Source organism: Lontra canadensis, unplaced genomic scaffold, assembly GCF_010015895.1.
Source record: "Lontra canadensis isolate GAN:19392208 unplaced genomic scaffold, GSC_riverotter_1.0 scaffold124, whole genome shotgun sequence".
Lineage (NCBI taxonomy): Eukaryota > Metazoa > Chordata > Mammalia > Carnivora > Mustelidae > Lontra > Lontra canadensis.
Window position 1 is genome coordinate 4,541,047 of NW_022631118.1, and position 26,672 is coordinate 4,567,718.

General features: G+C 48.5%; 1 protein-coding gene across 2 annotated transcripts in view; it reads right to left on the reverse strand.

Annotated features, from left to right (window-relative positions):
• Positions 1-26,672, reverse strand: part of FGD5 (FYVE, RhoGEF and PH domain containing 5) — a 118,913-nt gene that overhangs the window by 62,348 nt on the left and 29,893 nt on the right. For both annotated transcript variants that reach the window (XM_032841650.1, XM_032841649.1), the window contains exon 3: positions 6,839-6,971. In XM_032841650.1, the coding sequence (XP_032697541.1) occupies positions 6,839-6,971 (133 nt within the window). The remainder of the gene's footprint in view (positions 1-6,838; positions 6,972-26,672) is intronic.

A 26,672-nucleotide genomic window follows, 5' to 3' on the forward strand; every position in this document is an offset into this window, starting at 1 on the left:
TCTGCTTCTCCTTCTGCCTCTCCCCCTGCTCATGCATGGGCACCAACTCTTTCTCTCTCTCTCTCTCAAATAAATAAATAAATAAATAAATAAATAAATAAATAAAATCTTTTTAAAAAATTAAGTAGGCACAGTAAGAGATCAACAGTAGAAATAAAATAGGACAATTATAATAATAGATTATAATAAAAGTTATGTGAATGTGGTCTCTCTAAAAATAAGTTATACAGTACCTTACTGTACTGTACACACCCTGGTTCTTGTGATGATGTAAGATAATAAAATGCCCGCATGATGATATAAAGTGATACAAATGATGTGGGCGCTGTGACATGGTGTTAGGTGACCACAGGCCTTCTGAATATATGTGAGAAGGAGCATCACTTGCTTCTAGATCAAGGTCATCATGGGTAACTGAAACTACAGAAAGCGAAACTGTGAATAAGGGGGGATGACAGTATCTGTGGGGCTTCCAAGAAGGGACCAAAAGGTTAGCTGGAGGCTGGAGGGGTCAGACCAGGAGGTCAGCTCCAGGAATACGACCTGAGTAGGGCCGGCTGCTGGTCTGGAATAGGCTGCCTGAGCAGAACACAGGATGACAGATGGGTGGGGAGGGGAGAGCTCAGGCTTGGGAAATAAGTGCCTAGTGGGGAGGCACAGAGTTGGACAGTCAGAGAGGTGGGAAGAGAACCAGGACAGAAGGCAGTCAGTGAAAACCAGGGGAAGAGGGACCTCCCAGGGCGAGAAACCACCAGAGCTGAGGGTCAGGCTCTTGCTCAACAGTATGGAGACCCTGGCTCATGGAGGTCAGGGGAGACTGTACAGGGTGGATAACAGCAGTAAGGGAGGTGGGGGAGTGGGGAAAACTTGAATATGTCCGTGGGCTGAGGGAAGTCCTAAAAAACCTCTGCAGCCCATCTCCCTCTCCTCCACTGACCTGGTCTAGCTCTCAAGGACCATTCCCGCCTTCCTGACACTGTGCTGCTGTCCCCTGCCCAGAATGCTCTGTCTCTAGACACTGCCAGTTCTTGCTGGCTCACACTATTCAGGTCCCTGCTGAAAGGTTTCCTCCCCATCATAAGGGCCTTCTCTAAGAAACTGGAACCCTTCCCCACTGCTGGTCAGAATGTAAAAGGGGGCAGCCACTGTGGAAAATGGTATGGCAGTTCCTTAAAAAATTAAAAATAGAATTATATGATTTAGCAACTCCACTTCTGGGGACACAAAAGAACTGGAAGCAATGTCCTGAAGAGACATCTGTGTACCATGTTCATAGCAGTATTACTCACAATAGCCAAAAAGTAGAAGCAACCCAAGCCCCCATCGACAGATGAATGACAAACAAAATGCGATGGGTACATACAAGTAGAATATTCTTCAGCCTTAAAAAGGAAGAAAACTCTGACACAGGCTACAGCATGGATGTGCCTCAAGGACATTATGCTCAGTGAAATAAACTCGTCACAGAAGGACAAATTGCATGTGACCCCATCTCACTTCCATGGTGTCCCCATAGCAGTCAAAACCAAAGAAGCAGAGAATAGCACAGTGGTTGCCCGGGGCTGGGGAAGGGGGTGGGCAGTTAACGTTTCATGGGGACAGAGTTTGGGGAGATGAAGAGTCCCGTGGATGGACGGTGGAGGTTGTTGTACAACGGGGTGACTGTACTTAATGCCACTGAACTGCACACTTAAAAATAGTTAAGATGGTGGATTTTTATGTTGGAAAAAAAGCCTTCTCTAGCCTCTCTGCCTAAATGTCCCCCCTTGCCCCACCCCTGGTGCCCTGCTCCCACCACCAAGGTCTGTTCTGTGTTTGATGTTATACCACTTTCACTGCCTAAACCTGCCCTAGGAGCCTTCTAACGAATGGTTCATCTCCTTCACTAGAGTAGAAACTCCAACAGGGCAGGGAGGCACCTGGTCTGTCTGTGGCTGTTGTGTCTTAAGCCCTTGGAAGGGTGCCTGGCACATAGTAGGTGCTCAGTTGAGTACTTGTAAATAAACTTCTGCTGAAGAGGAGGGACGGGGAGAAACTGGGTGAGGATACAGAGAGAAGATGCAGACGGGAGGGAGTTCATGTTCACCAGGGGACCAACCAGGCTGTTTCCTGGGAAGGAGAACAGGCTGCAGCCTGAGGAAGCTTCTGCAGGTGTAAAAGGGCCTCCCAGGGGTAGGAGTGAGCACATGCCATAGAGCCAATGTTCAGGGCTGCACTATGGGTTGGCAAGACTGGCACAGAGAAAGCACTTGTAGGAATTTTAGCCAGGTGGGGGACTGGCCTAGTAGAAATAACCGGGGTTCAAGCAGGTGGTTAGAGCGAGGTGGCAAGTGCAAGGCCAGGGGCACGAGGCCAGCAATAAGGCCCAGACCACGCTGCCTGGATCACGGGTGCAGCCAGAGAAAAGATGACCTGTCTGGGCGGGGCCAGGGAGGGCATCACAGCAAGACAGGCCTGCTCCAGAGGACAGAGCAAACTTCTGCCCAGGCTCGAGGGTGGACCTGTCAGGGAAACGTGGTGACACCAGGACTCAGACAAAGAGAGGAGGAGGCGGAGGGAGAAGGTGGCTTGGAGAGGCCACCAACTCCCGGACTGGTCTCCAGAGAGCTGGTATTTAGCTTGAAAGGTCTCAGTCAGTCTGAAAACTGGGCTTGCTCTCAGGGAAGACTGACATGCCAGCAGCCTTTGTCTCCTTTCACAGCTGGATCTTTTTTTTTTTTTTTTTGAAGATTTTATTTATTTATTTGACAGACAGAGATCACAAGTAGGCAGAGAGGCAGGCAGAGAGAGAGGAAGGGAAGCAGGCTCCCTTCCGAGCAGAGAGAGAGCCCTTTGCGGGGCTCGATCCCAGGATCCTGGGATTGAGACCTGAGCCGAAGGCAGAGGCTTTACCACTTAGCCACCCAGGTGCCCCACAGCTGGATCTGTTTTTATGTCCTTCTTTCTTGTTCTTTTTTTGCCCCCTCTTTCCTTCAACCCACACCCCCGAATATCTCTGAGTGGAAGAGAGGGAGAAGTCAGACAGGCAGGCGGGTGGACAGCTGGGCTCAGCTTCCTGTCCTGCTCCAAGTCTCTCTCCTTACAATGTGGCCACCTCAAAAAATCTGGAAGAGTAGAGCCCACCACCTTACAGTTTTTTTAATGTCCAACTCTAGGAAGGGTGGGGCTCACCCCAAACATGCCTCCTGAGGCCCCGGGAAAGCAATTCCACTATCAGTCACACTTTCCCTAGGTCTGCTCCTTGGAGGTGGCTGGAGATGGGAAATCCGGATCCTCCTGCCCCCTCAATGTGACGGAGGCACAGAGGGGAGAGGTCTTTGCCTTTTGGGGAAGGAAGTTTCAGAGATGGTGGAAGATGAAAGAATGAGGAGTAAATGCTACCAGACCACCAAAACTTCTACAGCAAGAAGGAGCCAGGAAAGATAGCTCCCTCCAGAAATCTCCCTTCACAGCTGCACACATCCAACAGTTGGCAAACCCTCTCACACTGATGGCTGCTGGGGGGCGGGGTGCACAGTTATGACCTCTTGGGGGGGGTCACTGTGGTGGCAGGTACACATACTGAAAATGCACCTCTCTGACCCACCAATCCCCTTCTGAGATCTACCCTGGGAAAAAGCTAGTGCATAAGGAGGTGTGGGAACAAGTGCACTGCAATACTGTTGGGAGCATAAAAATTAGAAATACTGTAAAGGTCCCTCAGCAAAACAAAGGACAGCATATCCATAAATTGGAATACCATAGAGCAGTAAGAAAAAAATTTAGGACGCTATGTACCAATGTGCAAAAGTCTCTATAAGATATACCAATGAGTGAACGCAACCAAGTTATGCCAGGTTTCTTACAGTTTGATATGACTTAATATATGAAAACAACAACTCCACAAACAATATCACCTATTTACCAATTATAACGAGTGATACACATAGGTGAATACAGGGAAAAGTTCTGGAAAGATACACACCAAACTGTACACCACAGCTATCTCCACGGGGACACAGGGACTAGGAATGGATACCCCAGGGCATCTGACCCACCTGTAATGACTTCATACTTTATGAGGAGAATCCAGTAGAGCACACCTCATGCAATGAAAACCTGACTTTAAAGGCGATTGCCACTGTGGTGCATTATGAAAGCCTCGAGGGCAGAAGGGGAGCAATGCTCAGCACAGTTGGTAGGTGAGAAGGCTGGGCTCCTGAGGGTGAACTGACCTGCTGTCGAGATGCACGCTTCTCTCTCTGTGCTCTCAGAATGACAGGATGAGGGTGGGCCATTGGTTCTACATGGCTCTGCCTTTGGCTGGCCATTGGTTCTACATGGCTCTGGCTCCAGGACACAGGAAAGGTCCCTATCCCAGGCAGGAGCTGCTTCAGTTCTGCCACCCTGCCATTGTCACTGAGCTCAAATGGACCTTGCGTAGGTTGTTTCCTTGTCCTACCCATGGTCCCACCCACTCTGACCTCCATGTGTTCTTTTACTGTGCGCCAGACACTCGTCTCCTCAGATTTACTCTCAAGACTACGGTGAAGTAGGCACCATTATTGTTTTTCCAGTTTTACAGAAGTGGACACAGAGGAACAGAATGGTTAAGAAATCGCCCATTTGCTAGTGACTCAGCTAGCAAGTGCCAAAGTTGAGTATGAACCTCTTGTTCTCTATGCTACCCCACCTCTTGCAAGCTCCTGGGGGTGTCCATGCAGTGGTCTGGAGGCCACAAGGCTGGGGAGCTGACCCAGATGACCACCCATGTCCAGGGCCCTGGGACTTCATGTCTTTACAGTGGTCCTGAGCAAACAGGACCCCCCCTTCTCTGTCTCCCCCTCTGCCTCCCAGATAGTTATTATGCCCCTACTACGTGGCTAGCACTTTTACATTTGTGCTCTCATTCAACCCTCCCATAGCCCAGTTACTATTAATGTTCTCATTTTACAGATGGGGAAGCTGAGGTCCTGCAATGGGGAATGACTGTCCCGCGGTAACAGAGCTGGAAGAGGAGACACAGTGGTCCCAGAGGAAAGTTTGACAGAGAACCTGGCGCTATGGCGGGGAACCATCACTAGGTGGGGGACCCTGAGGTACAGAAAGTTGCACAGGGGATGCCCCACTGCTCTGTCAGCACTTCAGCTCTTCTTGGCCTGGTACCCAGATCCAACTCCCAGCTTCAGAGTGGGGACCAAATCCCAAATAACAACTATCTGCTCCCATGCTCCACGACCACGGGGGATGCCCAGAAAAGCCACAACCATTTCTAACTCTAACTGGCACCACTAACTCAAAGCTCCTCTCCCTGCCCTCAAGGAGGCAACAGTTCTTTCTGGGAAGAGGGGAAGAAGTGGAGAGGTAAGAGAAGGCTTCCAGGGCTATAGGGGGAAAACAAACAAACACAGGGCTTGGAGCCAGCCAGACCTCATTTTGAGTCCAACCCCTTCTATCACTAGCAGATTGGCCTTGAGCAAGTCACTTAATGTCTGTGTCCTCCACTACACCACAGGGGTGGTGGTACTAACCTTGAACTTGTTGTAAGGAGTAAAGGGGCATGGATTGTGGAAGACAACACACTCTATTCAGAGAGGGAGAGGAAGGGTCAGGAGCCACCAGGGGAAGGACTGAAGAGGAGCCAGGTGGGAAAACGACACCCCCTCAGCATTCCCACAGCCCTGGGGAGGCAAATTTATGAAGACCCCGAGCAGAGAGATAAATGAACTGAAATCAAGGATATGAAAACAAAATGAAAGACATGACCATCTATACAAAGCTTGGTAAAGGCCAGACACTTCTGCTGAATGCTTCCACAGGAATAGCCGTTAATCAACAGGATAGGCCTACCCCAGCCGTAGAAGGAAAGGATGACAAAGAGTGGGAGACAGACACCAGATGAGGTGCCTGAAGGAGGCTAGTCGGAAGGAGGTGATTCTCCTTGGCCTCCCCAGCTACTCCTCTGTAGACAAGCCCAGGAGATGGGGTGGGAGAAATGTCAAGCTGGTCTCAACCTTCCTAGCCTGTCTTCCTGCAGTGGGGGTGTCCCTCTTGGGCTAAATTCGTGGCCCCTGGTCCCTCATGGTGTTTGCTGGTTGACGTGGAATAAAGAGCCGAGTGATTCTGGGCGAGTTCTTCACTTCTCTGTTTCGAGACATACCTGAGCTCCAAGAAGCAGTGTGTGGAAGGACTACAATCAGCCAGCAAGTGGAGGTGAACACGGGCTCCCGTGCACCTGAGAGAGCACATGTAATCACCACCATGTCCTGATGCCCACTGAGAGGTCTGGGCCACCACTTGGTCCCTACATCAGACAGGGACCCACTGTCTGCCTCCAAACAAGTGACAGTTCTCCTCTCAGCCATACCCCAGCTAAGCACCACTGCAGGGTATGGGAAACCAACTCTCATTCCAATACTGTCTTCAGTTAATGAAGCTCACATACTTCCCTTAAGTTATCCTCATGATTCCCACTTTACAGATGAGGAAACTGAGGCCCATAGGCCCAAGGTCATTAGAATCCAGGTCTGTCTTGATTCAAATCATGCAGCTCTACTTCACTTCAGCCACAAGGGCTCTGGGAAGACCCAAACTGCCTCAGACCCAAGAAGTCAGCAGGAGCAGTCACCCCGGCATCATCAATGCAGGACCCTGTGTCTCCTCATGTGTCTAAACGCTGCAGTCCCAACTGTGCAGTGACTCAGCCTCTGTATCCAACTTGGGGCCAGCTACTTGCAAACAGCTCCCTCCTCACTAAGAAGGGGTCCAGTACAGTGGATCCTTCACCGTCTTTTCTCGGCCTTTACATCTCTGACTTCCCACAACCCACTGACCCCTTGCCCAGGGTGGGGCATCCTACCTTGTGGGTGAGGCTGGGGTCTCTTGGAGCACTGTCCTCCTCCTCCGAGCTTCCCTGCTCTTCATCTGATGACAGGTCCTCTTTGGGGGCGGCCGCCGAGATGGGACAGACCTTATAGGGTTCTGTGTAGGCGCTGGGGTCAGAGCAGAGGAAAGAGAAGGTTAGAGCTCCCTGTCCAGCAAAGGCAAAGTGAATACACCAGGAGCCCTATTAATGTCATAAGCCATTAATGAGCATTCTGTGTGCAAAGCTCCATGCCTGCCCTACATGGGGACCTAGAACTAGATAAGACACAAGCCCAAAAGTCCCTGTGTGCTCCCACTCCAGCCATCTTGGCCTCCTGGTAGTTCCCTGAACATGCCATGCTCTTTGCTGCCTAAGTGCCCTTATACATGCTAAGACAGACTTGTCTCTCTGTTAGATATGAGTCAGGCTGTGATGCTGGAGGGTACAAATAATTACTATGAGGGCCAGAGATGTTCAGTCTGATTGGTCCGACAGTCTGGACTGGCCTGGTTAGGCAGCAGGATCTGTTCCCAAGGTGGCCATGTGCCTCTGGGCCTGAATGAGGGATGCAGTGATGCAGGACGGTTCAGGATGTGCATTCTGGACCTTGGTCCCTGCCTTGTCATCAGTTAGATCATGGACAAGACACCACTCGGAGTATCAGTTTACACCTAGGTGGATAATGATTTCTATTTTATTTTCTTGCTGGCGTGTGATGATCAATGCTTGCACAGGTGAGATAACAAACTCATATGACTATGACTATGACATAGGCATTGCCTGTATTTTTATTTATTTATTTATTCATTCATTCATTCAATCAATAAATGTTTATTGATTGCCTGCTTTATGCCAGGCACAGAGCTACGCAGAGGGTAACACAGTGGCAAATAAAGCAGATATGGTCCTTGTTTCAAAAAAGGAACCACGAATATATGACCGTAAATAATGATAAGTGAGGGAGAAGAAAAAAGTGCTTTCATAGGGAATAACAAGGGGGAACTGTTTGGATAGGTCAGGGAAGGCTACTCTGAGGCTGTGAGCAGGAGCAGGAGCTCTTTGATAGCATGAGCAAACTTCCAGGAGAAGCCGCATAAAACACACCAACCTGGAGTAGAAGAATCCTCCTTTTCTCTGAATTCACAGCCATCTCCACAGAAGAGGCTCTAACCCCATTACAACTACCTCCTTGCTCTGCTCCCTGCTCTGGGCCTCTCTCTCCACCAAGCAGAGTGGTTGTCTACAACAGGGATCAGGCCATGTCCCCCTCCTATTTGGAAACCTGCAGTAGCTCTCTCCTGCCATGGGCAATGTGGTTCCAGACAACTTCTCACAAAATTTGGTCTTATTAAAGTCTTTCTTTTTTAAAGATCTATTTATTTATTTGAGAGACAGAGCAAGCATGAGCAGGAGGAACAGAAGGAGAGGGAGAATCTCAAGCAGACTCCATGCTCAGCATGGAGCCTAATGCGGGGCTCAATCTCAGGGCCCCGAGATCATGACCTGAGCTGAAACCAAGAGTCAGATATTCAACCAACTGTGCCACCCAGACACTCCTGGTCTTATTAAATTCTAATCATATACTTATTCCTGCCCTCTGGGAATGCCACAATGTGGCGCTAGAATAATGGATGGATGAATGGATGGAAGGATGGACAGACGGATGGACAGACTGAAGGAGAGGAGGGAGCATTCACTTGCTGAAATGGCTGGGCCAATGCTAGCCCAGGCCTCATGTGGGCAAGGACACTGTTCTTACCTTCGGCCCTGGGCCAGGCAGGGAGAAGCATGGCCAGGGTAGGAGACAGCAGGACCAGAAAAACTGAGCCTTAGCCTACAGTGGCACTAGGGGCCACCTTGGAGCTCTTTTTCAACTACTGCAGCAGCCAGAACCAAGGATACCTATCTCCAGAACACCTGGAACCCACGAAGCAAGGAGCTGAGTCAAGAGTAGGACAGGCATCCCCTGGTCCACACTGGGGCCATGAGGTCAGGCAGATCAGGGACAAGGTGGCCTATTTTTGCCTGGGCTTCCGTGGACAAAATGTGTGTGTGGTAGCAACTATAGTTCTACTCTTGTGTGCAGATATACAAACTAAGTGCCGACCCAGGGTGAGCCATAATTCACTCTACCATCTAACTGGCTACCCTTCTGACCAGACCTCTTTCTTCTTTTTCAGAACGGACTTTGTTGTCCTTTTCTTTCTTTGTTGTCCTAGGACTTTGTTGTCCTAGGAGAGCAAACAGTGGATTCTGCAGCAAGCCCTATACCATTGTGGTGTAAAAAGGCATGTAAGCACCTCCCCTCCTAGGGCCACCCTATATCTCCTTCACTGCCCCTTCACTACACCCCTAGGGGCCACCGGAGGTCAGAGGAACACCACACTTGCTTTAGAGAGCTCAAAACCTCCTTCAGGAAAGTGACTGCATGGACCAGTCTTCGGGAGGAGCCCTAGTTCCCTTCCCTGTAGAGCTTCCTGCATCAATTTGCCAGACAGTGAGTGAAGCCCTTCTCCCCTGCAAGAGGGATAGCCACATTAGGCCCCAGCAGGAGTCCATTATGCTCTGTGGAGGATAGCCAGTAGTGGTGAGGGATGGAGCAGTTAACTGTGCCCTTGGATGGTTCTCCATCTATATCAAGGGAAAGAAGATAGATGCCAGGCCTTTCTAAAATGCCCTGTGAAGGAGCATAGGATTCCCAGCCAAGCATCCCACAGGGGAAGGTATCAGCATCATCCCAGACAGCAAGCTTGAAATCTCAGCATTACCACCTCTTCCAATGTGTGGAGCTGGGTCTCAGGTTGCCAGGCAAAAGGTGGTTTTGTTTTTATTGTCTGTGCTATTATTTTATTTTCTGTTTGAGAAGTGGTAATGTGCAATCTCAGCCACTACTCGAACATAATACCTCTCCCCAATTTACCTTTAAGTCTTCTCTGACTCCACTGGTATCTCTGTCACAGCTCTGCAGGCCAAGCCAACTCTTGCCTGGACATCTGTGACCATTGCTTTCCTGGTCTCTCCCATTCCACCCTGGCTGGCCTCCAATCTGTTCCCACCGAGCAGCCAGAGAGAACCTCATCAAAACCCAATCTGATTGGGTCACCCTCTCGCGTGAATTGTTCGGGGACATTCTGGTGCCATTGGGATTCAGCCCCAACACCTCGGGCTGCCATAGGCTCTGCTCAACTTGGGATGTAAAACAGTGGGTGTCCTTGGACTTAATGCTGCCATGAAGTCTCCCCAGCATTGGACACTACCTCAGGCCAAGCAGACTATTGGATTCCACAAAACAGAGCCATGGGTGACACTGGGGAGAGAGTTATGGAAGCCAAACCCTTAGAGAGGGGGAAGGGCTGGCTCAAGGTCATGTGGCGAATCTGGGCCAACACACATTGCCTCTGAGGATGCCTCTTCCTATGCTTGATCCCATTTGGATATGTGAAAACAGAGGCCAACTGTGCCACCCAGACACTCCTTGGTCTCTAAGACCAATGTGTGGAGCTGTGTCTCAGGTTGCCAGGCAAAAGGTGGTTTGGTTTTTATCGTCTATGCTATTATTTTATTTTCTGTTTGAGAGGTGGTAATGTGCAGAGATTTGAGCTCACACTCTCGAGTCAGACTGCCTGCATTCAAATTCTGTCTCAGCCCAGTACTGGCCATGTTTAACTTCACCAAGCCTCAGGGGTGCCTAATTCACTGAGGTGTTGGGAGGATTCAATGAGTTACATAATGTAAAACACTTAGAGCCATGCCTAACGCATAACTCACTAACTGGGAGCTCTCTCATTAGCAGCTCAGCTCTAGCTGCATACAGCTGTTCTACTATTGACTTACTATTTTCTTTAAGTCAACCCATTTTTAACATGTGCTAACACTATGACCTCATCCCACGTGATAACACCCATGAAGTCACAGTGTGTGACTTCACATAATTATTAATCTATAACAGTTTGACTAACATTATGTTAGAGACCCACAGACCTCACAGACACAAACACGGTTAACTCTGAACCACCGACCATCCACCCGCAACCAAGCTCAGCCATGGCCAAGAACTGGCTCAAGATCTTTCATTGTACTTCCTCCTCTGACTTCAGTTTTCAAGAAAGATGTAGAATGGAAGTCAGAAGACAAAGGTTTGGGTGTTATGATTTTATTTCTGATGCATTTATTTTAGTGTCCTATTTAGGGATTGTGAACACAACAAATGGAGAAAAACTGCCATTAAAAATATGCTTTCACAAAAAAAAATGCTTTCACAATATAAAAGAGCAAGTATGATCCAATGCCTTTGCAGATTCAATGGAAGTTGTAGTGACAGACCTGATTTTGGATAGAAGTCATTCATTTAATAAGCAAAGAAAATATTCTAAGACCACAAGTGTCAACATAGCTGCCCCCACCAAGCCTTCATATTTGCTACCAGGCTGATCTTTCAAAGACAGGGAAGAAAACAACTCTGAGAAATGTTTTTGACAACTTCATGCTCCAACAGGCTCTAGTAGAACTTGTGTCCTGTGTAACCACTTCTTCCCTTGGGGAGTCCCACCCAGATCCGTGACATATCCCATCCATCTCACCAGTCTGTCAACATGAATCTCCCAGACGGGTCCTTTGCAAAGGTTTTGATACTCTGTATTTTTAGCCATGGTTCCTGTCTGTTTTGTTTCTCAGTCATTCAAAAAAAAAAAAATGCCTACTAGGAATCCTTTGTGTTTTAGATTCTGCACTACAGATGCTGGTAGGTCATGGGTGAACAAACAGACATTATGGATAATGCCCATTGGAATCACAACTGAGAAGCCGTCTCCAGATAGCTTATTTGACCATAACAATATATTACATATGAAAAACCCTTCTAACCCACCCACTTACCCATCTACATATTCTTTCATCCACCCACCCATTCATCTCTCCAACCACCTATCCACTTAGCCATCCATCCACCTGCCTACCCTGCCACCTTTCTATCTCTCACTTACTTATTCAACAAACAGGGATTAGCATGTACTTCAAGGAGCTCAAACATGGAGAAGTTAAAGATGACTAGAGTACACTCTCTGATTTGTAGAAAGTACAGTGTAGTAGGTTAGTCATCTTGTCTCCAAGAAAATACAGTGCAAAGTACTGGTTAAGAGGGTGGGCTCAGATGTCAGGCTGAATTGGTTTGAATCCCAACTCTATCCCTTCAAGCAAGCTACTTAACCTTCCCATGCCTTCATTTTTTTGTGTGTTTGTTTTTAAATGTGTAAATCAAGGGCAATGACACATGCCAGGAAAAATCAGCAAAAGGGTTAGGCAGTTAGGACTGTAAGTTTAGAGACCAAGTGGCCTAGAAATCTGGCATCAGGTCAGAGGAGATTCACTGTGTGACTTTAGGCAAGTCACCCAATTTCTCTGTTTCCCATCTGTAAAGTGGAAATGACTATGTAGATTCACTGAGGGATTAAATAAGAACATAATGGGGAAAGTGGTCACTGGCTGGCACGCAGTAGGTACTTTCTGGCCAGCCCACAAAAGGGCCAAGTTCTAAACCCCTAGACTAGTCTCCACAGAGCTGTATCCTCCCTCTGAGTTGATATGTGTTTTAAAAGGAACATAAATTAGAGCTGCCCAGAGCTCATTACCTTAAATGACCCTAACAAATGAGCACAGTCCTCTCCAGCAGCCTAGAGTCGTAAAAGGACATGTGCATCCACGTGGGGGGACGAATAGTTTGTAACCCGGCCCAGGGCTGTCCAGCTCTGCCCATTAAATCCCATCCTAGTGACACTCACTGGGAGCCATAACCCTAAGCACAGCCAAAATGGCTTAACAACTCATAAAAAAGGAACGCTTGCCTCACCGAGAATCTGTCGGCGGGCACTCTGGCCCCAGACTCCATCCTTGCTGGTACAATGATATGTGCGAAGGAGGCCAGATTGCAGATGTAACATCCTTTGGCTCCTCTGACATAGGCTGAGACCTTTCTGAAGTTTGCCAGCTCAGCGAGGAGGGGCAGGGGGCTTCAGGACTGCTCTCTGGGAGCTGGAAAGTTGGAGATGGAGACAAGATGACTACCCTAATTAGCAGAACAGCTGGAAGAGCTTAGAAGTGGACAGAGGGAAGGGCTGGCTGCACAACCAGGGATTTCCAAACCCTCAGATATTCAGTCCTGCCCCCTGCCTACTTCCCCCCCACTCCCTCACCCCCAGGCACCTTCATAGTTCACTTGATCCCTCCAGACCTTCCCCAGGTTGCACTTTCTGCTCTGAGACTTCCTTGTCACTCAGAATTGACCCCTCCCATGTTCCCCTTCCTCAAAGGGACATTAAGACTTTCACAGATACAGCCATCATCTGCACTGTAACTGGGAACCTTCCATCTAATACAGTGGAAATTGCTTAAGATGGGGGTCAGAGACCCGGGAGTCCTGGATTCACCACTAACCCAATGCACTATCTGGGCTACAGGACTGTCAAGGTGGGCCTCAGTTTCCACACCTGTAAATTGCAGGTGGAGAACAAGACCCCCAGGCATGTGAAATCATGTACTGAAACCAGAGAGCATGCATCCCACAGCCTAAAAGCAGCTGCCTGTCTGTCTCCACACCACTGGAGTGAATCTCTGCTTTGTTCCCTCTTGGAGGGAATGCATCCTGCACCCAGGGTCAGCCAAGGGATAGCGCTTGTAATGGTTCCCAGAAACATGACTGAAGGAGAGGCTTTTTTAAAAATTTAATTTCCATTTTTTGCTAAGTAAAAACAGAAGTACATCCTTGCTCTCCATCCTATGACATCTCCACCCCTCTTGTTGAAATACAGCATCAGTGGTTTTGTAAGAATTTGTTTTCTTGTAACAATAGCTCTATTGAGATATAATTCACATATCCTAAAATTTTGTCCTTTTAAAGTGTACAATTCAGTGCTTTTTAGTTTATCCACAGAATTGTGCAACCATCATCACTACTTATTTTTAGAACATTTTCATCAACCCCCAAAGAAACCCCATATCATTCAGGAGTCAATCACTAGGACTGGTCCCCAGCTCCAGGCAACCACTAATTTACTGTGTGTCTCTATGGATTTGCCTTTTTTGGGACATTCATAGAAATGGAATCCTATAATCCTTTTGTGTGTGGCTGCTTTAACTTTGCACAATGTTTTCAAGGTTTATCCATGGTATAGCATGTATCAGCTCCTCATTCTATTTTATGGCTGATTAATATTGCCCTATAAGTCTGTACCGCATTTTGTTTTTCCATTCACCTGTGGATAGACATTTCGATGGCTTCCACTTTTTGGCTGTTTGAAGAGTGTTTCTATGAACACTCATGTGAAAGTTTTTTTTATGTGGACACATGTTTTCATTTCTCTTGAGTCTATATATAGGAGTTGAGATCATATGGTAACTCTACGTTTAAGATCTTGAGGAACTGCCAGACTGTTTTTTGGCTTTGCCATTTGATAATCCCACTGGCAATGTTGAGGGTTTCAATTTCTCACCATCCTCATCAATACCTGTTATTGTCTGTCTTTTTAATTTTAGCCTTCCCAGTGGGTTTGAAGTGGTTTTATAGGGATTTTCAAGGAATTCTGTTCTCCTTGCTTCCAGTTCAGCCTCCTTTTGCTCCAAACAAACATCTTTCTCTTCTAGCCAAAGGGAAACACAACTGTAACTATGAAGGCTTTCTTTTCAGTGAATTCATGAAAGTTCAGAGGTCCAGGGGGGAAAATATTAATACTTTTGGAAGATCTTCAGAAGTCTCATAAAATGATAGACTAATATAAAGAGGTAACATACTAAAGAAAAATTTCCAGTCAGAGCCCCAAACTCACCAGAGGGATCATCTCTCAGGTTCCGGCTTTGGGAAGCAGTCACTACCCTCCTCCAACTTGGGGAGGTGCAGACAGCACAGGATGAATCCTGCATTTCTGGCCCTTAGCAGCAGCCCCACTGCTGGCACATGGGCCTGGCTCTGCCACTGACCCCTTAGCATCGTAGCCATCTCTGGCACCCCAGCAAAGGATAATGTTAAAGGACACATTTCACCTCTTGAGAGCAGGTGGCAGTTCTGCCACTTGTCAGCCCAATGACCCTAGGCCAGTTGCTTAACCTGCCCAGCTTTCTCCTTTGTAAAAGGGAGATGGTAACAGTACTTACTTTCCCAGGATCTAGAAGATGATGTCTGTGAGTGAGGCGGGTAAATTGCTCAGCACAGTGCCCGACAGTTTTATCTGCTACAATCATCTGAACTAAACACCAGGGCTGAATTCATCAGGAGGAGTTCCTCAAGGTCATACAGACCCAGGTTCTAGTCCTACCTCTGTGACCAGCTTGCTGTGTGACACTGGGTGGGCCCTTTCCTCTTCCTGGACATCAGCTTCCTCATCCCCATATTTCCTCAAAATAAGGGAGTTAGAGGACCTCGGAAGGCCGTTCCCACCGTGATGTTCTGTGCCTTTATGCCCACAGGGGTCCGCCACAAAGCTGAGGAAGTTTGTCCTGGTGATTCCTGCACATGTCTGCCTTCCTCAGCCCTTACGTGCAGCCAAACCGCTGACCCACTGGCCCATGGACACCTCTGTGCCCCCCCATCTCTGAGCCTCTTCCTGCCCACCCCTTCCTCCACCTGCCTCCGAACCCCTCCCCCCCGAAGCCTACACACACACACCAGTTCTTTCAGGAAGCCTTCTGTTTCTCTCCTGCTGGAAGGGGCTCCCACATAGCTCACATTTTGTGCCTACAGTTATTTATGTGCCTGTATTAGCTCCCCCAACAGCACAGTTCTTTCAGGGAGGGGAATCACCTGCTTGTGATGCACTCTGCATCTTCCATGAATAGCACATAGTAGGTGCACAACAAACATGTGTTGAACCACTTGTCCTACCCCAGCTGATTTATCTGACTTGCCGTCAGCCTGTCGGTGATGGCCTCCCTATTCTTCCCTATCTGGCAGGTGCACCACACCTTTGGTGGAAGTGGTACCAGCAGGTGTTGCCAGCACTGAGGATGCTGTGGCTAGCCAAGTCTTAACAGATAAACGGGCTTTCTTTTACTACTCAGGCCATCATTTTATATTACTTCAAAAATGGCCGTGGGTAGGGGTTGGGAGAGGCACTCTGTGGGGTGGCTCTCATTCAGCCAAAGGTTCAGTGGGTGCTGAAATACTGGTGGCTGGGATTCCCTCAGTTTCCTCATCTGTAAGATGGGCTCCATAGCGTCGGTCCAAAGCACTAAGTCCAGAGCAGGAGGAGACTTGGACACATTGTTCTCCTACCATCTCTGCTCTGGGATTCAGAGTAAGTGAGACCACAGGAGAGGTGGAAGGGAGGGGAACCACTGCTGCCACCTCAGACAGCTGGAGAGGATGCGGTGGCTGGAGATTCATGGAGAACACTATAATTCTATAACCACAGACCACATCTGAAGCTGCCAAGAGCTCGGAGAGGGGTCAATTGTGGTTTCTTTGTGTGGTGATCTGAAAAACAATCCCCTCTTCCCACTCTCCCTTCCACAAGGACGGAGCTAGCCAATAATACCAGGGGCAGCTGCAATTGTAGCGGAAAGAGAGCCGGTGATTTGGTGCTCACTATGTGCCGGGGACTGCAAATTCTTCCCCACCACTGTATCCTGTAAGTTATTACCATGCCATTTTACAGATGGAGAAGCAAGCACAGACAGAAGTGCAAAGCTGGGATCTGAACATGGGGAATCTGGTTCAGAGCCTGTCCTTCGAACTACTCACCTATCCCACATCTACACTGCAGTACCAGCAGCTAAGGGTTACTGAGCAGTGTGCCCGGCACGGCTCATGCATTACCCTGCGGATCCTCTCAACCACTTAGCTCGGCAGGCACCGTTACCATCCTCACTTCTCACCTCAAGAAACTGAGGCTCTGTGAGGGTGACTTCCCCAAGGTCCACTCTGTTCTTCTCCTTCCACCAACCCAGACAGAGCCACCAGTGAACCCCAGCTGGACCCACTCATTAGACATGTTAATTCTTCTGGTTCACTGTTGCCTTCTCTGTGCTGGGGAGACAGGCATGAGAATGTATGAGAAGGGCCAGGACGCACAGGAGTATCTGCAGTGCAACAACACAAGGAGGGCAGAGGGCGAGGGCCTTTCTGACACACATAAACACAGAGTCACATGTGGCCGGAGTGGGACATCTGGATGGGGGACACAGAAGGAATCAATCACACAAATCCAGACAGAAACAAACACACTAAGGCTTAGACCCAGCAGGGAAGAGGACACAGGCAAGGAAAACACCCCAGGACCCAGACACACACAGACACGCACGAGTCTTGTCATGTCTTGTCACATGACTCATCTTGTGGCCTTGCTGAACTATATCTGCCTCTTTTGCCCCAAATAGGGAAGAAGCATTTTCGGAGAAATGCCACCTTTAGCCAAAGGCCTTTAAGATCCTATAAATCTGCCTTGCTTCTCTAGGGCAGGGACTGCCTTTTAAGAACAGATGCCTGGGAAATGTCTGCTGACCTGACTCCCTCATGGTCGGGCCTAGGGTCAGTGGCTGATGGGTTCTCCTCTCTAGACCCAGGTCCAACCTCAACTCCTATTCCAGGAAGCCTTCCCTGACCACTGAGACAGGTCTACTGGAAAGCTAATGAGGCTTACGCTTCAGGCCCCGTACCTGCATGGGCCCCTTTCAAGGCTCTGTAGATTATTAAATATTCTTCACTGTACATTCTTTTTTTTTTTTTAAGATTTTATTTATTCATTTGACAGAGAGAGAGAGATCACAAGGAGGCAGAGAGGCAGGCAGAGAGAGAGGGGGAAGCAGGCTCCATTCTGAGCAGAGAGCCCGATGTGGGGCTCGATCCCAGGACCCTGGGATCATGACCTGAGCCGAAGGCAGAGGCTTTAACCCACTGAGCCACCCAGGCGCCCCTGTACATTCTTTTTCTTAAAGAGAACCCACAGATTGCATAAGCTTCACAGCCTGCCCCTGTCTGGCCACACCTGCTTACAGAAGAAGACCTGCTCCCCTTGACATGGCCCTGTACCCATAGACAGCCCTCATCTGGCTATGGCCTTATGTTTTCACATGTTTTCTCTCCCTCCCCAGACTGTAAGATCCTTCCTGCCAGCCAAGAGCACTGAATTCTGCATAGAACACCTGCTGGCTTTTGTTGGCTCATGGGGATGGGGAGAACACCTCCAGCCAGGCTCCTTGCATCCCTAAACAGGTGTGGATTTGGAGCACTCCAAAATCAGAGTACCCTACCCAGTATAGGCACACCAGTGCACAGAGGATGGAACACCCAGTACGTGCACTGCCTCACCGACACAATCCACATTTGTTGAAGGTCTGCCCCATGCCTGGCACTGGGGACACAGAGGTAAAAGAAAGCCTTCTTGTCTGCCCCTCAGGCACTCATGGCCTGTTGGGAAAGCAGACAGGACAGATCAACAGGATACAAGGTGGTGAGGGCTATGAGGAAGCAACTCAGACAAAGGAACCCTAAACCTGTGTGTGTGTGGTGAGGAGAGGGCCACAGGAGGGCTCCAGCCCAGGGCCAGACCTGAGCTGAGTGTGAAGGCTGAGCAGAAGACAAAGAAAAGAGAGTGGTAGGGAAGAACATTCCAGGGAAGTTTAAGCAAAGGGAGAAATGCTGGGTCCTGTGTGCAGGGAACCAGAATCACCCACTACTTGTTAAGGAGAGCTGGGAGAAAAGGCTGGCAAGGCAGCAGAGCAGGGCTAAGGCACCAGAACTGTGTGTCCCAGGGATCATGAGGAGCCAGAGAAAGGTTTTAGCCGGGGAGGGGGGCGGGGGAAGGACCTGCCTAGTTTTGCTCCCTGGAGAGTTCGCCCTGGCCACGTGTGTGAAAAGCAGTGGGAGACATGCGGGAGGGGAGGCTGGGAGACCAGAGGGGGCTAGCCAGAGGCCTGGGTGGGGGGTGGTGAGGCTTGGGCTCAGGCAAGCCTGTGGGACACAATGTATTGTCTTCCTCATTTCACTGATGAAAAGACCGAGGCCCCAAGGTACCAGGAGATTGCCTCAGGGAGACACAGTTAGCAAGTGGCAGTTCCAAGATCAAATTCAGGTCTTCTATCCCTAAATATAACCCTTGCATCTTTTTTTTTTTTTTTAAGATTTTTTATTTATTTATTTGACAGACAGAGATTACAAGTAGGCAGAGAGGAAGGCAGAGAGAGAGGAGGAAGCAGGCTCCCTGCTGAGTAAAGATCCCGATGTGGGGCTCGATCCCAGGACTCTGAGATCATGACCTGAGCTGAAGGCAGAGGCTTTAACCCACTGACCCACCCAGGCGCCCTAATCCTTGCTTCTTAAAGTGTGAAATCAGGTATGTGAAAGCAACACAGTGCCTGACACCTACACGGATTCAATGAATGTTAGTTCCCTTTCCAATTCTTATTCAGGCTTAAAAAAAATAGCCTATACTCCTAATATAATCAATACAGGGAAATTTTTACAAAATTTCAGTTTATACACACTTCTTCAGGAACATTTCTGTGGCATAAGTGAAGCCAATCTGTACTCCCTGGGTTATAGGGCCGAAGGGGGCTGGCCTGTTCTTTCACCATCCTGCTTCTCACAGCTGGGCGGTGAGCTTGCTATATACATGTTAGGACTGCAGCAAGTGCCCATTTAACAGGTGGGGAAATTGAGGTCCAGGGCGGGAAGGACTAAAAGCAGATCTCCTGTTACCCAGCTTAATGCTCTTTCCACTGCTCCTAGCAGCCTCCCCCAGGAGGAGGGGGTCAACAGCCTGGGTGTTCTGGAAGCAGGCAGGGCATGGCAGTTTTGGAGGGAAGAGGCCAGGGGAAAGGTGGGGCTGCCTGGGAAGTGGGACCTTTCCCTTCAACAACAACAAAAAGTCTCGTCCTTGGGGTGGGAAGAGGGGCACCCGCCCTCAGCCCTCCCACCAGCGCCCAGACACATCTTCTGGGCTCCCAGAGGCTGGCTGCCCCTCCTCCACCCACCTCTCAGGCCTTGTCCTGCATTTCCTGTAAATACCGACACTTCCTCCCCTGGGAGGGCCTGGCAGTGATGGAGCCACACCCGGCTGGCTTGCCACACAATGGCTGGGCCACTCCACACCCCAGGCCGTCCCTGGGACTCAGAGAAATGCCACCCTTTGCTAGAGCTGGCCAATCCAATGCTGCCATGACAAAGGTGGGCAAAGTAAGGTTTGGGCAGGGGAAGAAGTTTGGCCTGGGCTGCACAGCCAGTCTGCAGCAAAATGCATGGTCAAGTCTAACTCATCTCTCTACTCCAACACCATCTACACTGCCTACCACAGGCTGAGTCCTGGCAGTGAAAATGCTGGTTAGGAGCAGACTCTGGAGCCAGCCCTACCTGGGTTTCCAAAACCTGTCCTCTGCCACTCACCAGCTATGTGACCTTGGGCAAGTTTTCTGTGCCTCACTGTCCTCATGTGTAAAATGGGGAAAACAATAATACCAATCTCAGTTATTTTGTGAGGATTTAGTGAGTTGACATATGTAGAAATCATCTAGGCCAGTGCCTGGAACAAAGCTCTATGTTATCATTGCAGCTTTTAAAGGTCCACTGAAAACTCCATCCAGGACAGACCCAGGTCTCCAGGCCACAGCCCACCGGGGATGCATGTGGGGGCTGGAGTTCCAAACTCAAAACAGTCCAGGGCTAGAAGGGTTGTTTGGGGAGTCAGGAGACCTCTGTTCTGCCAGTGATTCACCCTGTGAACTTTAGCAAAACCACTTCCTTCTTCTGTGCCTTGGTGTCTTCAGCTATTAAACAGTGATCAAAATCCCTGTTCTGGACCTCATGGGTTGTTGGGGATCAAACAAGACAAGAGGCAGGAAAGCAAATCGACGTGTTAGGTGTTTAAGGTCGGAGCTGGCAATCAATCCCAAACAAATCATCACAAAACCTAGTCTTCAACAATAAACTCGTAAAGTCTTTCTTGGTACAGTATCAATAGTACGGCTACACTGAGAGCCCCCTATGCCCTGGCCCCTGGGCAAGCACCTACCTGTAATCTCTCATTTACTCCTGGAGACCGGTCCATGAGCCAGGTGGTAGCAGCCCATGTCACGGCTTACGAAACAGGCTGTGAGGTGCTGGCATCAGGACTGGAACAGATTTCTCTGACTCCAAAGAGACTATGTATGCTGCCTTTAGGAGAGTGGTTCCTTCAATATAAGGCTCCAAGAGTGGGCCATGCAGGACTTCCTTACATCTGCGCTAAGATCTGCACTGAACTCTATCGCCTACACACACCCCTGTATTACTCCACCTCAGGGGATTCTCCCCACAAACCCGTAAAGGCAGGTACCAGCACCTCAAACAAAGAGGAGGAAGTGAGGCCTAGGGAGGTGAAGCAGCCTGCCCGGGGTCCCACATTAGGAGGGTAGAAATGGAAGGCCAGGACCTACGTATCCGGTCCCATGCCTAGAACTCTCTCTTGTAGGACGACACTTCTTTGTTCCCTGCATGGACCTCAGAGGATGCTGAATGGTGGTTCCTGATTCCAGATCCAGCGTGGGGGCATGTCAGGACCCAGGGTGCCGTGTGAGCACTTTTTGGGGCCAGTGGCTGAGTATCTGGAAGTATTTAGGAGTTGTGAGGCAAAGCCTGCTTTCTTTCTTTCTTTTTTTTTTTTCCTTTTCTTTTCATTTTCTTTTTTTTTTTTTTTTTTTTTTGGCCAGTAACTGCTTTGAAATATGGGTTCTGAGGGCTGGGCTGCGGTGCCAGCTGGCACAGCCTTCTTTCCACACGCCCAGGACAGAGACTACAACAACGGAAGGCTGGAGAACTGCACATCGTGTAGGCTATTCTGTGAACATTTCCAATTCCATTTCTGAAAGAAAGTGCTGGAAAAGAGGCAATGAACTGGAAAACAGAACTCTTGAGGACAGTGTGGCACCTTCTTCCTCAACCCCATCCTCACAAATCCTATCCTTCAGCTCCCCAACCCCTGGCCCGCCAGGGAGGAACCCACGAGCCCCTAACCTGGTTGGAACATCTTCCTCCACATGAATATCAGACTGTGCACCCAAGTTCAATTTAAATGAGTTTGTTCACAGTTAGTGATTCAGGAGAAAAGTCTTAATGGGAAGCAAGCTGGAAGGAAGGATCATTAACTAGGTAAATGTTTCTTAAGAGCAACTCAACTTTACAGAAATAAACCACAAAGCTGGTTGGGTTGATCTCTCACCCAGCCCCAAATCTGGCCTCCAAGTAGCCCAGCTCCTCTTTCTTTCAGCCTTCCCCTCCACCTACTGGGCCACTTGGCCCCCAACTTCAATCTCAGCCCTCTCCACATTCTGGGATCCATTCTGCCACTAGTCAGAGGGGACAGGGGAACTTTGCTCAGTTCTGCAGGATCTGAACATAAAGTGTATTAAGGCAGTCCTCAAACTGTAAAGTCTACAAGACAAGGCATGCTGGGGTGCTCACAGCTCCAGAGCCCACCCATACTATGCTGTTTCTGATACAAAGTCACCTTGTAACACTGGTCCACGTCTGGGTCCCTATCTTGATAAATTCTCTCACATCCAGCTACATTAATCCTACCTGCATTAGCTGCCCTCTGACTTCCTGGTTCAGAGAAGCTTCCCAAACCTCCCAGAAGAAAAACTAACAGATAAAACTACAACATAGCTTTGCATGAGGAGATGAGAACCCCATCCCTAGAGGTACTCAAACTCTGGCTTGTTGAGAACTGAAAGGTCCAGTGAGGGGTAGGGTGTTGCCATCTCAAAAGTCCTTTCCCAACCCAAACTGACTACCTTAATTGGTTCTAATTCAAACTTCCCAGAGTAAAATAAGTTATGAGTTAATAAGGCCAGAAAGTTGAGGATGACTTCAGAGTACAGCTGGGTGAAACCTTCCCTGCAGTTCACTTCAATCCATGTAATAGAGCAAGAGAACCCACCCCCTTCAGGACCCAGACAAAGAAAATCACCTGGGGTGGGGTGGCACCAGGAGGATTTTGTTGACATGGGTTACAGAAAAGGAAAAAACCAAGACCAACCAGCCAACAAAACAAATAAAATCTAGAAGCTCTAGGTATTTTCTGAGTTAGCTAAGGCAGAATTTCTGAAAACTCTCAAATTCCAGGAGGCACAGAAGTTAGAACTGGAGATGGGGAAGACAGCTCTCTGAAACCTAGGGTAGTGACTTCCCCGAGCACCTTAGAAGATAATGAGACACTAGTCAAAGGCTACTGCAACTGACCAGACAAGCAGTATTTAGTTAAGAGGAGAGATAAGGGAAAGACTTTCCAGGAAGGAAAAACAGCATGATCAAAGCCATGAAGACAGGTATGTGAGTGGACTATTTTAGGAGAAACTGTTTTTTGTTTTTTTTTTTAATTCAAGCATGACATGATGCCAGCTCTTTATATGCATTGCCTAATTTTGTTCTCCCAAGAAGCCTATGAGACAGGAATTATTAGCCCCATTTTACAATGAGAAAACTGAGGCACAGGAAAAGACCACAGCAGGGAGGACATCTGGGAGAGCACATCAGTCCCACTCTCCAGCCAAGCTAAAAACTCACTTGTAGCACATGTAGAGAACAATCTCCAAGCTGCAGAGACCCCAAGAGTTCCTAGGCTGTTGAGCATAGTGCAATTCAGTTCAGTATTTACAGAGACCCTGCTGTGTGCCAGGTACTGTGCTAAGTTCAGGATGAGGACCCTTCCTTTCATGGAGAGCCAGAGTCTAAAAAGGAAAAAAATTAATCAAGCAAAATGTCAAACATGAGGAAAAGGAATTCAATTTAGATTCTCTTTTTCTTGAAGAAATATCAAGTATTCAACTCTTAGGATTTTAAAATTAAGAACAAGAAACAGAAGACTTCATTGGAGAAATGTAACAAACTCTTAAAAATATAATTCTGTTTTCTATTTTAACAGTGGGAGGGAAGACCACAGGGAGGAAGAACATCACAGACATGTCACTGAGGCGGTCTGTCTTGGGCAAGACAACACCACGGACAATGGGACCAGCGTTTGACACTCACCCTCCAGGTACCTACCCGTCCGTCTGCCCATCCAGCACCCACCCATCTTCACGTCCACACACATGACCGAACATGTAAGATCCTGTGAGACACTGAAGAGAGGGGCTGAGTGGTGCTTGCTCCTGTGGAGTTTGTGGTCTAGTGAGGAGTGACAACACAGCAACACGCACACAGCTACAAGATAGGGAAGGCAGAAGTCCCAGGAGCCACAGAGATAAACTGTGGGGACATTTCAGATGACACCAGAGATATCATGAATTGCTGAGAGATATAACAAAGGCTTCAAGGAGAAAGTGGTACTTAAAAGGGGCCAACCTGTGTCCCCGGGAGGGATCTGAACCTGCAGAGAGCGAGAGAGCAACTGGGCAGAAAACACCACATGGGCAAAGACATGGCAGTCACACCGCTCGGGATATGCAAGAGGACAAGAAGGAACTCCACTTGAGGGATGGAGAGAGGAGCAGAGAGATACTGGGGTACTGACAAGTGTGCAAGGCTAGAGGTGGGCCCCTGGGCCCTGCCAGTAGGAGCCAGTGGGTGGTTGGGCATGGGGTCGGGCGGTGGTGCGGGGGGGTGGGGGGAGAAAGGGAGCACGGACTTCGCAAGACTCACAGCCAGGTGGGCTTGCTGGGCTGACCTCTGCAACCTGCTACCTGCTCTGCTGATCAGGGAGGAGTCTACTCTCAGAGGTGTTATTTCCAGCCCCCAGGCAGCAGCTGGGTGCAAGAGCTGACTGACAGGCAAGGATGGTTGTGGTATTGTGGTCTGAGGTTGATAGAAAAGCTCCCCTCACACTCTTTGTAGGGAAGCGGGGGGGTGGGACTGGTTGGGAACACCTCTAGTTGCTTTGAGGACAACTTGGCATTTTCAACATGGGGACATGTAGTTCTGTTTCTTTGGGTCCCAGAAAACTGCAGTTGCCCAAGCTGGGATGCCTTTCCAGGAAAAAAGCACACCCAACTTAACTGTCAGGCTGAGCACGGTGCCAAGTAGAAATTATAGCCAAAATGCCCTGATTTTAGCAACTGCATGAGTCCTCTTTAGGGAAAACGGGCTGTGGAAAATCAAGGTCTGGGACCCTGACACACTGTGGGGGTAGGTGTGGGGGGGGGCTGCATCTAAAGCCCCAGAACAAGCACTCTCAAGTGACTGGGAACTGTGGGAAGCAGGCAGGTTTGGAGGGCAGGTAGGCCTTAACCATACCAGGAAGGTCGGGACTGCCTGGTGAGGGTGCTTCCTTTGCACAGGAGACAGCCTGGGAACCCCCCTCCACCTGTGTCCTCTCTAGATCAGGGAGAAAGGACAATTGTCCGTTATACACATGCCCTCTGGCGTCTGACTTTTTCTGTATCTTTTCTGAAATCTTATCCTTGAAAAAAAAATCTTCTCTGTAACTAAGCCAATTCATCTCCTTCCTCTCTCCAGTAATCCTTTTTGTGTCTGAGAATCTTGAATTATTCACACCAACCCATCTCTGCTAGTCAGCTCTCCATAATTTGATATCAGCCAGGGCAGAGCAGTGTTTAACCCAGCATGCTCCGGGCTCTGCAAGTGCACACACACCCTTGCCCAACAGAGGCAACCCTGCACCTGCATACGGCAGTATTTTGCCACTGTGACTCCCTCGGCCTTTGCTTTTATCAGGAACCTCCACTGATTAGTCCTCACTGTCCCTTTGCCATACCATACTTCCCATCTTAACAGGACTCACTGAGCAGGCCCAGGTGAGGGCTGGCACAACTCCTCTGGAGAACCCTTTGGCAACACAGAACCGCCATTCCCCCTGCCGCCTCTCCCATGGAAATAAACCCAAACACTGAAAACCTTTAATTATGTTCACCAGAGAATTCTTTACAATACTGAAAGATATTACAAATACCCTAAATGCACAATGCAAGAGGATGAGTATGTTAATTTTGGGCACAACCTCTCAAATGGAATATGCAGTCACTTCATACTGCTCTATCTGCAGAGCCTGGCAGACTGTCTCATGATAATTTTTATTAATTTAGTGAGTTTTTTAATAATACAAATACAACATGCAGTTAAACAAAGTAAGCAAAAGAAAAGATTTTATGCACAATATGATTACATCCACATTAAACACACCCTAGATACATTTATGCAATACAAGAACAAAATATAACCCAATGCTAGTGGTGGTTATGTTAGCATAGTGGAGTGGGATTGTCTTTTTTTTTTTTTTAAATCTTCAGATATATTCACAAATGTGTACAAATGTGTAAATAAGTTATTCACTGCAGCATTTTCGGAGGAGCATAAGACTGGAAACAACCTAGATTCCAACGATAGGTGACTAGATATCGGAATTCCTTGTGGTCATTAAAAAGAGTGGTACAGATGCATATGACTCGATAGGGAACAATGTCTAAAGTGACAGGAGCAAGGTCCAGAAGAGTATGTTCAATATGCTTCCATTTATGTTTAGAAAAAGCCATGGGTCAGGGGAGGGGTATGTGTGTCTCTGTGTGTGTGTGTGTATCCCTACATGTTCGCACATGTGTAAAACATCTGGGGAGAGGCTAGAGAACAGAAACTCAGTGGTGTATGATTCGATTTCTTTCCTGCAGATAGCATTTTTGGAGTTTGTGCTACCTTTTACAAAACTTTTTTTTTTTTTTAAGATTTTATTTATTTATTTGACAGAAAGAGACACAGCAAGAGAGGGAACACAAGCAGGGGAGTGAGAGAGGGAGAAGGGGGCTTCCCGCTAGCAGGGAGCCCGATGTGTGGCTCAATCCCAGGACGTTAGGATCATGACCTGAGTGGAAGGCAGATGCTTAACAACTGAGCCACCCAGGTGTCCCTACAAAAAATTTT